General features: G+C 34.3%; 1 protein-coding gene across 1 annotated transcript; it reads left to right on the top strand.

The window, feature by feature from the left end:
- The first annotated feature begins 128 nt into the window (after window positions 1-128).
- On the top strand, window positions 129-9,184 carry LOC141812863 (uncharacterized). Its single transcript, XM_074700813.1, has 4 exons — window positions 129-683; window positions 6,348-6,779; window positions 6,889-7,186; window positions 8,580-9,184. Exons 1-4 carry the CDS (start codon window positions 273-275, stop codon window positions 8,720-8,722), a joined length of 1,284 nt encoding a protein of 427 aa, XP_074556914.1. The 5' UTR covers window positions 129-272; the 3' UTR covers window positions 8,723-9,184.
- The last annotated feature ends 8,982 nt before the right edge of the window (window positions 9,185-18,166 follow it).

Raw genomic sequence — 18,166 nt, 5'->3', positions numbered from 1 at the left:
AGACATATGACATGCATTTAATTTTAGTTACATCAAGACAATTGGACACGTTTCCCCAGATTGCTCGTCGAATCAAGTAATCAACCTCTCCCAGTCACCCGCAACTTCAAGTCACGGCAAACGAGAGACAAATGTTGCGCCTTCGCGTGTCACGTCGTGTCTTCTAGTACGAACGGAGTAGCGTCGTAGACTAGCAGACGACGGTTGGCGACCTACCACTATAAAGCCGGCTCGCCGTCCTCTCTTGCTCTGCTTCCCAATTAATCCCGGTCATGGACGCCGGAGCCGACGAGGCGCCGCTTGTGCAAGTAGAGTACGGATCCGGGGAGAAGGATCTGGACGGCGCGCTCCGCTGCCTCGAGGGCTTCCTCGCCCTGTTTGGTTTCCCCGATTCCTCCTCGCGGGCTCGCCTGGCCGCCTCCTGGACCGCCTTCCTCCTCCTCGGCGTCGCTGTCCCATCCGCCGCCATCGGCCTCTCCCAGTGCTCCCACTCCGTCTGCGCCGAGTACAAAGTCCAGCAGTTCGAGCTATGCGTCCTCCTCTCCCAGGTCTTGCTCGCCGCTGTCTCGCTCGCTTGCATCTCGCGGAACCTTCTCAAGTACGGGATTCGGAGGTTCCTGTTCGTGGATCAGCACCATGGCTATGTGGAGAGGTTCCAGAAGGAGTATGTCCGCAAAATCCAGGTTGGGTCGATTGCGATTCTTCTTTTGCTGTTAGATGGATCATTTCCTTTTCTCTTCGTCTTTATTTAGAGCATGCCAGTGGATGAAGACTTGTTGCTTCTTGTTTAAGGGTGACGACGATCAATCAGATGAGTAAGTCCTTCGTTGAGAGCATACCAATTGACGAAGAATTCTTCCTTCTTGTTTAAGATTGACGACGTTCAATCAGATTAGTATGGAATAGCAAATCATTGGACCTTTGAAGTTTTTGAACCAATAATGAGATGCGTCATGGATGGAAAAGGGAGTATCTCATATTATCTTGGGAGAAATTCTATGAAATCCCCTCTATAAGGTGATCTTTTGGATGGAGTTTGTATCATACAAACACTAATCTAAAGCTCCACTAGCACAAATGTCTGTATTTAAAAAAATACATTATATACTGTGGTTTTATGTACTCATATACCTTAGTCTTATATATCTATATATCGAAAATTTATATTTCAATGTACCACTTTTTTGAATTTTGCAAATTACATATTGAGGTTCTAAACAATCATGCTACAATTTCAAGTTTTAAATATAGGTTTTAAAATTCAAAGTCTAGTATATGAATATAAAAATTATAGTATATTAGTATATAAGACCATAGTGTATGACTATATAAAACTATAACTTAGCTCATTGGGGAAATGAATTCTTCCTTGTGGTTGAGTTAGGCCAAGTTGTTTTGATATTTTGGCAATAATATTGAAGCTAGCTATGTTTTATATTTTGATTGGTGCAGTAGTTGGATAATACATATGACGATTGTGAAGACATGCTCAAGAACTGAAGGCTTACATCCATTGGAGCTCATGGAACTTGTAGATATAACTATCATGGAGATCATGTGCTTGAGAGTTAGAGGCCTGAATTGAGTGGAGTATGAGCTCGATGGACTTGATAGGATTGATTCATGGATGCGGCGATTGTCGAGATTTTGTGTTGAGAGTTTAACTTGGATCCGATTGTTGCACTAAAGCTTGAGGAGGATCTCAGTAGATTTGATGGATGGAGGCTTGTATTGAGGTGTTGCTTGGATTGGGTTCTTGAATTTGGAGCTTGGTGGATTCGTGGAGTTGAAGATTTGAAGGCACAAGAGTCATAAAAGATTACATTAAGTGATTCTGACCTTTGTCTTTTTACTTTAGGCATGTGACTTCTTGTAATGATGTTGTGGTTGCCTAAAAGTGATTGAGCTACCTAAGCCTTAATGGTTGTGAAGCCTTCAATTGTGAGATGGACTCCCGAGTTGCATGTCATCAACTAGTTCAAATCTTAAACTTTTACTTAAGCTTGTGATTGGTTTAAAGCCAAGTAAAGGGGGATTACCTAGTTGCAAGTTGACCACGTGGTCATTGGATACACTTTTTGTATATCAATACCAAATGTAAGATTCCAAGTAGGTCAAGGTTGATTAATACTTAGCAAGGGGAAGGTTCAAAAGGTACTTAGTAGAAGGAAAAGCCCAAGAGATACTTAGCAAATGAAGAAGTCCAAGTGGAAAAGTCCAAATGTTACTTGGCAAATGGAAAAGTTCAAAAGGTACTAGATACAAATTCAAGAGCTACTTGGTAAATAGAAAAATCTAGTAGGTGTTGGAAAAAATCTAAACGGTCCTTGATAGATATAGAAGAAGTTTAATTGGTGTTGTCAAAATTTCAAGAATGTTTGGTAAATATAGAATATCAATAGGTGTTGGCCAAGAGTGTGGCATGTGTTATTGATGAAGACTTGGAGGTGAGACTTCTAGGCAAATGTAGAAGATGAGGAGGCGAGGACTCCTGGCATGTTGAAGAAGACCTGAAGGTAAAATCTCCTAGGAGAATTATTATGGAGTAGGTAGCTAATGATTTGATAGGTGTTGAGGTTGATCCACATGTTCAAGAGATGTTGGTTCAATGACTCAAACACTGATTGAAAAGGTTAAGCTTGAAGGGATACACTTCGAATATTAGAGGCTTGTTGAGATTGGCCCGAGGGCAAGAAGCATCGTTGACATCAAAACTCGAAGAAATGTGAGATGCAAGAGATTACGAGCATGGTTTAAAATCTCAACCGGTGTTAGAGTTTCAATCCTGGACTAGAACGATATAGTTTTAGTATCGTATCGTATTGTGTCAATCCAATTTTGATATTTTTTTTATTTTTAAATATAAATGTATATTAATTTTATTAATATTTGATTATTAAATATGCTCACTATTGATGTTATATTTTGAGGTGATAAGTTTATATTTTTTTCATAAGATAATGCCTATTAAATTTTTGTAAAAATTATTTTAAAAAATAAATAATTATCAAAATTCAAAACTAAATTTAAAATTATAAAATCATTTAAAAGGCTTAAAGATAATTATAAAATTATTTGAAAGTCTTAAATTATTTTTTGAATGTATTTGTAAATTTTTAATTTTTTTAAAATTTAGTTGAAATGTTTAAGAATTATATTTTGGAAAATTTTTAGATTATTTTTATATTAAAGAATTTAAATTATTTTATAAAATATTTTATTAATTTTTAAAATTATTTAAAAATTAAAAAATAATTTGTAATATTTTATAGCTATTATTAATAATAATTATAACTATTATATATAATTAACAATTTATTTATAATAAAAAATACATATTTAAAAAATAAAAATGTAACCAAAGAAAATGTGGCTGTCACGACCCTGCGGAGGGTCACGACACCCTCCTTGCCTTGCGGAGGGCCTTGTGGCGACCTCGCGAGGCTACTGCGGACCTCGTGGTCGTGGTGCGATGCGGGTCCTGCATTAGAATGGTAAATACTATCCGCTTTGAGGGCACGACTCGATATTTTAAACCAAAATTATGAGTAAATCTAATCTTGGATTTTTTTTTTTTTGGGTTAGATGTCTTCGCACCAAGAAATAAGTGTTCTTGGTCAAAGTTATGGATGAAGTCGAGTAGATTTAGTCAGCTGAAGTTTGTTTTAGTTGACTGAATAGTCAAATCAATTCGGTAGCCGACTGAAATATTTTATTCTAGCTTGCGTTAACTCAAATCCAATTGACTAAAGTTGTTTTGGTCGACTATTTAATTGGTTGGTTTGAATTGAGTCGACCAAAATAGTCGTTACCTAACTTAAATCTTATTAGTGGGAATTGAGTTGACTCAACTAGAATATATTGAGTCAACTCAAACCATGTCATCTATGAAAATATCACACACTATTGGACAAAAATCCACTCACAAAGTTCTCATTAGATGAAAAAGTCAATTCACAAAGTTATGAGTTGACTGTCACAAATTTAAGTCGACTATTAAGGATTTGAGTCAATTAGAAAAAGGTCATAAGGTCATCCAATTGAGTTGATTAATGCAAGATGAGTCAATTGATGTAAACTAGAATGATTTTGAGGCGACTGAAGAGAAACAATTACTATGAATAAGCTTCCAAGATTAACATTTTAATAGATATGCTTTAATTTTTCCTTTTATAGTTATATTTTCGTGCTCAGAGGCGCCATTGAGGACCTAGAAGGAGTTGGTACTCTCGAAAGATTATTCTTTTATTTATTATTGGTATTTTCTCTTATATTTTAATTCCTATTAATTTGTAAAAGAGAACAATAAGATATTTATGTATGAGATTGCTCCACCTCTTGGAAGGAGTCTTTTTTGTTGTAGGGGATTTTCAAGGAGTGACTCACCTAATGAGTCAGTAGGTCATGGAGTAAAATGTGAGATCTAAACCACATTATATCCTCTGGACTTGTATTATTGTTTGTTATCTTTATCTATCTTATTTCCATTGTACACTAACAAATATTAAAGCACACTAACATATTAAAGTCTTGCATTTGCAAAAGCAAAATTAAAATTTTTATTTACAGGTTTGTGCCTATTCATCTCCCCTCTAGTCATGCACTTATCTATTAAAAAAAATTAGACCACTTGTTATGAAAACAATTTTTGTCTTTTTGTGGACTTTTGTTGCTTGGATGCATTTTTATTTTTATTACTTTTTTGGTCAGTTGGACCAGATGCAGCAGGATCTGAGGGTATATTATTGTTCAGGTGTACCAAAACATCTTTGGTTGCCTGGATATATTTGGTGAAAGAAATGTAGCAGTTCTCTATAACCTACATTTTAAATATTCCCATTGCTGGATTGTAAGCTTCTTCTCAGATTGGATAACTTGGATACCTGTGCTAAAAACTATACATAATCTATTTGGTTTAACAATAGAGAATACTAAATATTAATTATTACTTCTGCACTAATAAATTTGATTTATTATCTATCAATATTCTAAAAGATATACATTTAGGTTAATTATATAATATTAATTGATATTTTTTTAGTTATTATCTTATTAAATGGTAACAACAATGATATAACATTATTAACCTAATAAGAATAATATGAAATCAATAATAATATGGATAATTATTTAATTATACTATTCATTAATTATATTGCATTGTTATGTTATTTCATGAACATAACATATATCCTTATTCTGATTGAAGATCATTTGTCATCTTTTATATTAAACTATTCTTTTGACATTTTTTCATTTTTCTCAATAATTTCAATTTTACCGATCCTAGCAATTTGACATGGCTAATACTGATCCCTCTGGATTTTGACAAATATGCAACTTACCTCCAATTTTGTTTCTGATTAATATACCTTGTATATCATGCTATATGAATTATTATAGTGGACTAGCATACAGAACAAATGATTTGTCAAGCGTGGATTATCTAGTAGTTTTATTATGATATTAAAACATTTGTGCAACATGCAAATACAATTAATTGCTTCTTGATTGTCCAATGTGTTATTCTTCCCCCTTACAAAAACTGTTTTAGATGTCAAGTATCAAAATTTATATTAACAGACTTAAACAATGTATATTGATTACACTATGAAATCCATATGTTTAAATGTTTAGATTTAGATTTTTACAACACACGCCAAGAGAAATGGGCACAATACAACCCCATTCTATTGAGCTATCACCTCCATTTTTTGTATTGTGCTAGTACAAAACGTGATTAAGGAAAAGAATACACTGGAAAAGATTTTATGTAAAGTCTTCATGATGCTATGGAGGAAAAGTCTTCTTGGGAGACCATAAATACCATCAGAAGTTCAGAAATTGTCGTACTGTTTAGAGAATAACATATTGTATTCACCAGAATCTAAATTTTGAAGGCACAAGTTCAGAATTTGTTCTTTGTTAAGGGCATGCAATATTATGATGGAGACCATAATCTAAATTACTTTCAGAATTCTTCCTTTTATTAGAGCATAGAATATATATTTGACCAATCAGTTCAATTATCTTTCTTAATTTCCACTGTTTTCTTGGAAGTTCATGTATTAAGATCCACCATCTCGATAAGGCCAAATAATTCATATGACAGATCTTTGATGTAAGCTTGTATAAGAACATCTACTATATTTTCCGTACTTTTTTTTCAACAGTTTCTTTCTACTCAAAACAAGGAACAACTGATATTAACATCTAATTCCAATTCTTGTACTAGCTCCATCTTTTCATTCTACATTTATCGTTTTGGTGGAGTCTTTTCCATTTGTTTCTCAGTGAAAATTTGACCTTTGATGTTATTGAGAATTTTATTGTTTATCAAATGGCAGGAGTTCTTCCATTTGTTAGTTCGGTGGATATTGCCATGCTTCATTGTAATGACTGCTCGTGAAACTGTCCATTTTGTGTACACCTTCCATGAGTCTGCATGGAGATCCACTGCCGTTTTGATGGCTTCAATGTTGTCATGGGTTTATCTAACAATCATTCTTTTATCAGCTTGTCTGTTATTCAATCTTGTGTGTAATTTGCAAATTATTCACTTCGAAGACTATGGAAAATTTTTGGAAAGAGACATAGAAACTTTTCTGTGTTTGGAGGAACATATGCGCTTACGCTTTTATCTTTCAAAAATCAGTCATAGATTCCGCATATTCCTCCTTTTGCTATTCTTGGTTGTTACAGTGAGCCAATTTGTCACCCTTTTCCAGACCACTGGATATAGTGGAAATATTAATTTCACAAATGCTGGAAGCTTAGCTGTAAGTATAAACTATTATCATACAATTTTCAGTTTCACATACTAATTCTGAATTTCCTGCAAAAGTATCTCTAGAATATGAAAATTAATTTGCGTTTTCATGTTAACAGGTGTCTTCTGTTGTTCAAGTTGTTGTTGTTGTTCTCTGTTTGAATGCAGCTTCAAAAATTTCTCATAGGGCTCAAGGCATTGCATCCTTAGCAAGTAGATGGCATGCCTATGCGACATGCTATCCGATTGGGTCTCAAATGAGAACTGCAAATGGTTCTGGTAATTTCGAGGGTGTTTCGGCAAGTTCCTTTTTAAGAGACTATTCTGAAAGTGATCTGGAATCACTAGAAAATGTGACAACCTATAACAATGCTCAGTTAACTTCTTTTACTTCATATCACAAGCGGCAAGCCCTTGGTATGTAATGTTCACAATCTTTTATTTTGAAGTTCTTTTTGAGGCATAATTTGACTTTGTGCACCAATTATAGGCCTCATATATAACAGTCTATGTTCTATATGAAATTAGTTAATTTGACTTAGGTTCAGAAATCTAAATTAGGTTTAAAGCAACCTTTTTTGTCACTGCAAATACATGCTGAAGTGCAATTGTGGTTTGATTGTGTGCTTAGCATTCATGCATATGAAACTGATGAAGGGACTCACCTATAAAATGTTGCCACCGGCGCTGTATTCACACAGCTTAGCTTTCCTTGTATGACTTAAAACTTCTTTCTTTTATCAGAATCAATTCCATAGAATACATACAGTGACGCAACTTGGAATTTCTAATTTGGTTCTGCCTTTGTGTTATTGATTGCCGTTTCTCCACGTTTCAGTTATTAATAAGCCAGTCTGTGAAATGGCTCAAAGGAATCACAACAATGAGAGCATATAAACTAAGCATTGATACCTGTTTTCAAAGACTGAGTTTTCTTTTTTTTATGCTGGCATAAGTGTTAGCATTCTCAAGTGTTGATTGACAATCTCTCTTTAGAATGCTGGATTCTAGGGGTCATTACTCAGCCTATGGGACCTGGGATCCAAAAGTCTCATGACATTTGTTAAGTATGTGAGATACGCCTAAGCTGTTGAACTGCTTAAAAATCCTGAGTTTGATGTCTTACAGTTACAAATTCCTAAATAATTTCCAATGCTTCAAGAAGTTGCAACAATCAGAAATCTTCCAAGAAGTTGCAACAATCAGAAATGAGCATTCCACAAAGTTACGCCGGAGATGAATAGCTTCTCTGTCAGATGTTTGGACTGATAAGTTTGCAAATTCCTTTACTTTTTTCTAGGAGTTGCCCTTTTGTACTTGCTAGCCTGTCTATCACTTTGTCAATTTCATCTGTAGCTATTTTGACTGTTCTTTCCCTCCCATTTGTCCAGTGCAGAGAGGAAAAAAGTTCTGAGCCCCTTATTGGATTTGTTTTTCATCCTCTAGACAGTATAAAATACCACCTCATGTGTTGGAAAACTTTCTGAAACATGTTTAAAGAAAGGTTTTCCTATATTGAGGTAGTCCCACATCTCCAATTGATATTAAATTCTTTTCTATTAATCCAGCATATCAGATTGTTTCCACAGACTAATGCAACTGAAACTGCTGCATACTATCCAATGATAAGTATGTTATGGAATAGTCATTATTTAATTATCATATACGTTGGTTTTGCATTGACCGCCATAATAAAGTTCTTCTGAATATGGCTTTCTTTTTGCCAGAAGATTCAGAATGCCAACGATACAAATTGGTTTTTATTCTCTCATGGTCTTCTACTTATGTTTCTTTTCTACTATTTTTACAGTTATTTATCTGCAGTCCAACCCCGGCGGTATCACAATCTTTGGATGGACAGTTGACCGAACCTTGGTGAATACCATTTTCTTCCTTGAGCTGACGCTCGTGCTTTTCGTGCTTAGCAAAACTATAGCCTTTCCTTCCTTGTGACCACCCTTCAGAAATGGCTCTGAACTCCCGTTTGGTTGCTTTCTACGCGTCAGGCAAAAAGAGCTCACATCGTGATTGTGTCAACAAAGCCCGTAATGAATGTTGGTGAAGCCTTTTTCTAGGTTTGAGGTGAGCCACAAATCATTTAGAAGAAAATGCCACTAGAAAGAAAAAGGTTTGATTGATCTCTGTTCCTCGAGCTCAAGTTGTGTTTTTGCCTTGCGTGAATCGAGTTCATGGATTATGTTGGTCAAATAACGTTCTTTCTGTTGAGATGAGACCACAATTTGTACATAAGATGCCACAGTGTATAATACAAAACGTCTGTCTCGTTTACTTTTGATAGACAGGTAGAATTAGTGAGTCACTTGGTTCAGGGTGACTATTTTTTGTATGACCTTCTCCTTGTATAATTACAGTGGGGCCGATGCGTCTTTCCGGAGACATCTGTGATAAAATTGATCGGGGGTTGTAGTCATCATATTTAATTGTATTTAGATTTTCATCATGTTTAATTAACATTCTTGGTGTTCTTCATGATTTTTTATGATTTAATCTTTCTAACTGGTTCAAACATTAGTTGTTGGTTTCAAACAAGCATAAAGTTCCCCTCGCGATCCACGGGCATTGATTGACTTAGAGGTGTTCAAAAGGACAAAATTGTAAATTTACAGCCAAAAACTAATTAAAATGCCCTTGTGGTTTAATAAGTTTATAAATATATCCCTTAAATTTGTGTTAATCTCAAAACACCTTAATATTATTATTTACTATCAAAATTCCCAAATTGTCTGTTTCATTCTTTTTAATCATCACAAAATTTCTTGGAGAGGGATCACTTTATAGTAAAATAAAAAATGTTAAATGGTTGCATATATATTAATGAAAATTTTAAGAGACGATTTGAAGAAAAAAATTAGTAAACTTTAGGTCACATGGGCAATACATGCAAAAAAAAAAAAAAAAAACTTGGGAGAAAATCAAGCTATGTTTTGTTTTCATTTTGTAAAGTATAAGGGTAAATATACTATTTTAATTTATTAGAGGTTAAACAAAGAAAATGTGAAAGAGAAATATAAGTGGTAAAATAAATAAAAGTAAAGCGTAAAGGAGAAATAAGTTGATCGATAATAAGCAAATAAGGAAGTGGGTCTTTTGTAAGGGAAATCTCAAAAATCAGACTTCTTAGTGAGATAAGAAAATCCTAAAGACATGAGCCTCTTGGCAAGGAAGGCTAAGTAAGATAAAGAGTTTATGAGTAACTTGTAATTTGAGTTATGGTTAGATTTGACTTAGGCGAGGAATCGATCTTGGTGTTGGTCAGAGTCAATATTTCAATCAACTAAACTAATGATTTAACTGATTAGGTATTTGACTAAACTAAACTACTAACAAATAGAATTCTAAATATGGATTAGTAAACTAGATAATCAATTGAGAAAAGAATAATCAACTAATGAATATGATTAATTGACTACTAGAGCACTTCAAGAAAAGAGTCATTGATCTAACAAACTGCCTAGATGGAAGATTAATTGATTCAAGTAGTCATTGGAAGCCAAATAATCAACTCAATTGATAAAATCAATCAACTATGATAAGTTAGTAGTTGACTAATCAAGAAGTTTATAATAAATAGTTAACTTGGAAACAAGAATCATATAAGAAATGATGTAAGGGAAATATTTGGTAGTGATATTGAGCAATCAAAAGAGATAGAAAGTAAGCCATAACAAGTGAAAATAAGATTAAAAAAAACCTCTAATCTTCTAATTATTTCTTACCTCTAATCTTCTAATTATTTCTTATTTTTGTATATATTATCTTATCTTTGCTCTTCTTATCTTGTCTTCTTGTTTATTACAAAGCAAGGTTGTAAGAGATTTCTTCATCTCTCGAGGGCATCCAAGAAGGAAAAAATATAGAAGGATTCTTAAAATGACTCATCGTCAAATCATAAATTGTGGAGTAGGGATCAAGAATTCCAAACCATATAAATGATAAGGGCAATGAATTTTGTATTTATATTTGATATTTCACTGCATACTAATACAATTATAAACAAAAATAAAATAAATATGTAATTTACTATTCATCCTCCACCAGTCTCATCTAATGATCCAACCAAGTGCAAGTTAATACCTTTTGAGGTTCCTTTGCTTCTTTATTTATAGTCCTAAAATCCACACATGAATAAAATTTGACTGCTCAACTCTAGTTGATTGAAATATTAAGACGATCACAATCTTATTTGCTAATGGCTAACATGTTAGTCAACTAAATAGCCTATCATTTGATTGCCCATGTTTTTTTATCTACTAAATCCAATTATAGTCACCCCCAATAGTTAAGAAAATACACTTTCACCTATGTCGATAAATTAGCACGTGCTATGTTAACAGACGCAAGATAGTAGATTTAGAAAAAAAATAGATGATTTATCGATAAAATAGATGATTTTTTGATACAATAGTCAATGCTAAAATAGTAGATTTTTCAATAAAATAGATGAAAATGATGTAAAATAGCATGTGTTAACATAGCAATACTAAATCCAATTATAGTCATCCCCAATAGTTAAGATAGCAATATTATTTGCCAATGGGTAGCTTTCGAGTTGATTGAAAAACCTATCAATTGATTGCTCTAGCCTTCAATTACTAGATTTAATTGGTCGACTATAAAGGCTTATAGCAATCTTATCATCTAACATTTAATTTATAAACATCTCTACTTGACTAAATAACATACTCCAGTAAACCAAAATGACACAAATAGCCATTGTGAGCCAACAATCAAAAGTATGATTGTATGCTATCCTTCATCAACTAAATTCATATACAACTATCTGAAACCTAATTGAAACTCAAATAGAAACTTTATTTCAATCAAAGTTCACAATCAACTCCATAATTAACTCAACATTTCACTCAACTAAAACTCGCATCTAGTTGATTAAATTTGCTAGGAGATCCTAACTACACTCAAGATCGAGCTTCACTATTGATTATAACCAAAAACTTATTATTTCTTGGTCATAGAAACCATTAGGTAGACTCTACCCAAAAATACAACAAAGATTACATTCCATCGTAGTCTCTCACAATTCACATGCCATTAAATTTTTAATGTCATTGATACCTTTTGCCCTTGAGTGAATCTCACTAGGAATTCAATCTATCAAATGCACCAAGTCCTCTAAGCTTGCTCTATGGCATTTTTTTTTATCTTGCCTCCAAGTTCACCTCACTTTTTTCTCCAAGCCATCAAACTAGCAACCAACTTGACCATTTGAGCACAATTGAACCACATTGAACCATGATCTTTCTTCATTAGCAATCTACCAAACTCCTCGTTGACCTCAACCTCTTGATCCAATAATCTTCCAACTTGGCCCATTGAGTTACAAGCATCCTATTGAGCTCTTGGTTGACCTTGATGATGAGCGTAGGTTATATATGATTTCTAGCCTTGTTTAATGATCATATACTTGCAATTCATTACATATGATCTACTTTATCACACCTTATTTCTTTATTATTACATGTTTCTACTCCTTTTGCTCAGATGTCTGTTTTTTGTATGTTTTTGATTGACAAGATGTAATTTAAAGCTAAAACGATGCATATTTGATCGTGGAGCAAGAAGTGGAGAAAAGAGATTCGCACTGGCCGTGCTCGTCATCACGGACGAGTCTCTTACGTAGCAAACACGAAGAAATAACTAAGCACAACACGGTCGTGTTTTCTATTTGAATAGTTTTGTAGACTTAAAGTAAAACGGACAAAACTTTCAGCTCAGATTAACCCACGGGCCGTGCCACCTTCCAAAATGAAAATAACTTTGAGATCTACAACTTTGCTTCAGGGTGTACAGAATGATTCCTTCTCTAGGCCGTGCTAAATAGCATGGCTGTGCCTCCTAACCGCGGCCACGCTGCGAGTTCGGCCCAAACTGCAGACCAAACTTTGAACCATCATAACTTTCGGCTCAGATGGAGTTACGGGCCGACCCACTTACCAAATTGAAGATAATTTCATGCTCTACAATTTTGTTTCAGAGTTCAGTTAAAGAAAACTGAGTTTATTGGGCGAAAAATTCGTTAAGGCGGAGCCCTGTAAATTAGGAAAAATCTAGGCAGTTTTGATCGAGTTTTTTGACCGACCATGTCGCAACTGGAGCCTATAAATACTTTTTTTTCAACCCTTTTGGGGCATCGGGGGAGGATCTAGAGAAACCCCAAGCCCTTGGCTTGGGGGCGGTGCCTCCCTTCTCCGAGGGAGGCCTTGAACGCTTCACCTTCGCTGATCTGTCCTCACCTATCCGTCTTCACCGATCCATCCTACTCCAGAACAAGAAGACTTTCCAAGGATTGCCTGAGCATCAAGATAAGTTTTTCCTTCTCTTGTGGATGATAATTTTTCGTGCTTTCTTGTTGTAGCCTTCTTGTAATAGAGTAGATCTTTGAGTTTAGGATGTAGGATGAACATTAATGTAATGACGGTGATGCAAGAACTAGTTCATGTTAATTTTCCTATTCTATGACATGTTTACACTTTTTTCATATATTGTGTGCCATGAACATGTTTGATAATATTATTTTATAAGCACATGTACATAATTGTGAGGGGTAGATTACCGTGTAGGGAGATCTTAGGATCGTATGACTGGGGTGCCTTGTGACAGGAGGTGAACCTTTAACCGGACTTTTCGAGGAGATTCTTGTATGGTGGTAAACTCCCATAGGGGATAGCTACGGCTATTGACGACTAGGGAGAGGTCCTTAATTGGGTACTCGGTGATAGAAGATAGAATACTAGTAGTATTGCTGGGGCGCCCGGTGACAGCAAGAGAGCTATAGAACCAGGCTATCTAGGTATCATCTCGAACTAATAGTCATAGCATTAGAGGGTCATGATTTATTTCCGACAAAGCCTGATGAGGTCAAGTTGGTATCTTGGTTAGAATCCTCACAAAGTGGTAAACATTGAGAGTAAGAGAGTGAATATGGATTATGGACATTACCTAACATAGATGTGAACCTGAAATCCTAAGCTCATCCATCTCATTTCATAAATCCTCAAGTCAATCTCTCTCTCTCTTTCTCTCCCTTTCTCTCTCTCTACCCAGTCCATGATTCTCAACTATTTCGTTTCTCTTGGAGTTTAGACCCGATCTCTCTGTTTCTCTCCCTTTCTCTCTCTTAGAGTTTAGACCTGATCTCTCTCTCTCTCTCTTTCTCTCTCTTTACCCAGTCTACAATTCTCAACCATTTCATTCCTCTTGGAGTTTAGATAACTAACCTTGTGATATCACTATAGCTATCGACAGTCCATGTGGATTCGATACTTTTTAGTACTTGACGATATCTGTATACTTGCGGGAGCTATCACTTGACCTTACAAGAAACCTACTAAGCTTCTAGTCAAACTTAGACCAACAATTTCCCATTTAAGAGCTTTCGGACTTCATGTGCAACTTGTCAAGTACCTGCAAAATTGATGCACATATAAAAAACACAAGATAACTTAAAAATTTTGTCAACCACATAATGTACTATTTTAAACCACCTTAGTAAACTCGACCAATTGAGCCATCATTGTACCAACACATCGTACTCACTTTTTGTAACTCTTTTTCTCACTTAGTTCTTCATTTCATATCTTAGGTTTTATTATCTAACATTAATCAAAATATACAGAGAAATGTTTTTGGATAGGTTATCTCCTTGGAACAACTATAGTATTTATGATGCTACGGAAATTTGATATTAATCTGGATGCTAAGAAGGTTGCTAAAAGGGTGTTGAGAGCTAACCTAGGCAAGGAGTTCTATCAATAGGTCAAGCATCAAGGTAGAGACTAGATTCAACCTACGTACACAAAGGCACATGTCAGAGGGTGTCGGAGTTGTTTTCCATGAAACCTCTCCAATGCTTAGGTCGTTAGAATGTGGTGGAAGCAAAAACAAAGTAGAAAGTGTTAGAAGAAGAGAGAGATTCAAAACTTGTAAATGATGGACATAGACCCAACTATGATTTAGAATCGGAGGTTTGATAGTTCGAACCGGTTTGACGATTAATAAAATCTCAACCATTAACCTTCAAAGGCGATTATGATTCACGGTTTAGAACCATTGTCAGTTATGATTGCAATCGCTGATTATGGTTCAGTTCATGGTTCACGATAGTTCAAGATTATTATTTATATTTTATTTTTAAAAAATATTTAAAAATTTATAAATGTGTAAAATAAAAATTAACAAAAGTCGTGCATTTATTTAAGTTGTATATCTATCCACTTAGGAGATAAGAGAATTAAAATCACATAGTTTGTTAGTTTTTTCAGTATTAAAATCTTGTACTTCATTTTCTGCAAATTGCATTCCCTTTATTATTTTTATACCTTTCATTCAATCATTAAGTAGTATTTGAGCTTTCAAAAGGTTAGGAGCAAAATATAGATTGAGAATAATATTATACTAAACCATGAACCATTTTCATTTTTTGATATCAATGATTTTTTTAATCTAAGATTAAAATTATTATATTTTAATGTGATGAGATATATATCACATAAGTTATATTTTTTGATTAATTTTGTATGTTCGATGATAATCTTTACTATATATATATATAATTTTATTATTGAATAAATTATATCACTTGATAAATTTATTATTGGATATATCATATAAGTTAAATAGTCTCTAATAAAAGAATAAAATAAAATCAATAAGTAACCTATTAAAAGAGTTAGATTAATAAATTTAATGAGTCAAAGGTATAATAGCCTCACATAAAAAGATTTAAAGCAAATCTGTTGAAAAATTGACTAAATAGAAAAGTATAATAGTTGCACATTGAAAAATTTTAAGCAAATGAGTTAATATAATTTATATTGACCTACACCATTAATATCACTAAAATATTAATTAAATAGTTTTAAAAATCTGTAAAAAATTAAAAATAAATATTTTTTAGTAAATATTAATAAATCAACAATTAATTGCCAATGGACAGTTTAAACTGGCAGTTTAAATAGCCGATTCACTAGTTTACTTGGGACCTAATTCTTAATCGACCCATCTCTAAGTGAGCCAATTACGGATTAAGCCCATTGAACCGAGTCAACGAATAACCAACCCATTGACTCAGTTCCAGATCAGGTCCAATTGGGATCCGACCCATGGTCAGGACTAGATGGGCATACCTTAATATTTATAAGTGCCAGAGGGGGAGAAGCTTGTCTTTATTATTTTGATTTAATTAACCATTTCTTACTGTTCAATCATTATTGGCTAAAGATGGTGATCATGAAGGGAACATTACCAAGACTATGCGCCATGTCATCTTGGGACTATTACTTAGAGAATTTGAAGAACCATGTTGAGTATAGAGCTTAGGAATAACCAAGGGTGGAATCCTTCGGGGAGTCAAACTAACCTTGGGCTTAAAGAGTTTGGGAAGTGACCTTTGATAGTTTATAATTGAATTGCATAGAAGACTTGAGAACCCAAGCCAGATAGGGAGAGTGGGAGACCAAGCTACATGGTGAACTCAAGAGACCTAGTTGAACAAGCTATATGAGAAACATGAGAGACTGAGCCATGTGGGGAACTCAGGGCTTCGAGATGATCAAACTATATGGGAAACTTGAGAGACATAGTTATACATGGAACTTGGGAGATCGAGCTATATAGGAAACTTGAGAAATCGAGCTTTGAGCAGGGAACTGAACATTCTTTAGTATAACCAACTTATATATATATAGATTATGCCAACTTATCAAACTCTTACAAGAGGTTTGACTACTAGTTTTAAGTCCTTGCGTACATAAGTAAGAGTGCTAATTTAGAATAGATCGTACGTATGACCTACTGACCTAAAGTTGGGTCAATTTCACAAGGTATTACTAATCCCCTTCTTCAAGTCAAGTCGAGAAGGGAAGGTGAACAAGACTTAGTTTGGTCATTTTGGTCAATAGAGAATCATGTTATGTTGAGGGTGTTAGTGCAATTGACCTTTAGGATTTTGATATTTATTTAATAATATATTTAATGGAGTCTAATCAAGGTTGACCTAATCAAGTGAGAAGTCTAGTTAGATCAAAGTTGATTGGATGATTAGTAAAGAGAAAATCTAAACAAGTTAAGGTTGATCAGATGTTTGGCAAAAGAAAAAGTTTAATCAAGTCAAGGTTGACCGAATGTGTGGCAAAGAAAAAACTGAAGAATGTCAAGGGTGACCGGATGCTTGACAAGAGAAAAAATTCTAAGGGTGTAAATCTTAGATAATGAAAAGCCTTAGAGGAGTAAACTCCAAAAAAAAAAAAAAATCCTAAGGGAGTGAACCTTAGGTGGTGAGGAGTCTTGGAGGAGTGAACTCCAAGTAAGTAAAAAATCCTAAGAGAGTAAATATTAGATAATAAGAAGTTATAGAGGAATGAACTCCAAACAAGTGACAAAATCTAAGGGAGTGAAGCTTAGGTAGTGAGAAGTATTGGAGAAGTGAACTCCAAGCAAGTGTGATCGAAATAAGATTTTCGATCGACCATGCACAATTAACCAGACCAACATATTTGGTAAATCGAAGAATAGTGTTGCTAATATATTTTGCATTATCTATTGTGCTAATTCAATTTTGCAAGAAAGTTTTATCGGATTAGGTTGATCAAACACTGAGCAAAAAAGTTAAACAGGTCTAGAGGACAGGATGTTTGGCGGATAAGTAAGGTAAATCCTGGAGACGTCTTTCGTTTTGGAAGGCAATGAGGGCGTGCCCCAGTTGGGATAATCTTAGCCATTGATCTAACTAAAGAAACTAAAGGAGGTTTCTAAATTGAGATTAGATAGTCTTAACTATCATATTAAAGCATGCATTCATATATGTTTCTAACTCTATTTTATAAGCTTATTATTATCTCTATTGTGTTAACTTTGTTTTACAGAAAAATAAAATCCTCTGTGACTCAGTCAATCGAAAAAGGTGGTTTGATTGATCTATCAGAGTGGATAGGCACATATCATATTCAAATTTAGAAAAAAAGAAAATAAAAATTTAGTCGACCGATTAGGAGGATTAGTCGATCAAATATATTTGAAAAGCATAGATCGAATATGATAGAATTAGTTAACAAAGAAAACTCAAGTGTTTAGTTGACTGATTAGGAGGATTAGTCAACTGTAAAAGCAAATTGTACGAGATTGATCTGATCAGATCGGAGAAAGCATGAAAAGTTCAGGATCCAGTCGCCTAATAGGATGTTCAGTCGACTAAAATGATCAGTCAATGGAATGGGGTTCAATCGACCAGATGAAAACTATAAAAGAAGCCTCGGGATCTGAAGCTTTACATCAATTCTCATTCGGCAATCTCTTCTTCTCTACTGGTCCATCCGTGTAAGTACTACTACTGCTAGTCTGAGAGGCTACCTAACAACCTAT

Source organism: Curcuma longa, chromosome 20 (genome assembly GCF_044706935.1).
Source record: "Curcuma longa cultivar G26 ecotype Majalengka, Jawa Barat chromosome 20, ITB_CL_G26_1.1, whole genome shotgun sequence".
Classification (NCBI taxonomy): domain Eukaryota; kingdom Viridiplantae; phylum Streptophyta; class Magnoliopsida; order Zingiberales; family Zingiberaceae; genus Curcuma; species Curcuma longa.
Note: the sequence above shows the minus strand (reverse complement) of the source record. Positions and strands in the feature narration are given on the sequence as shown.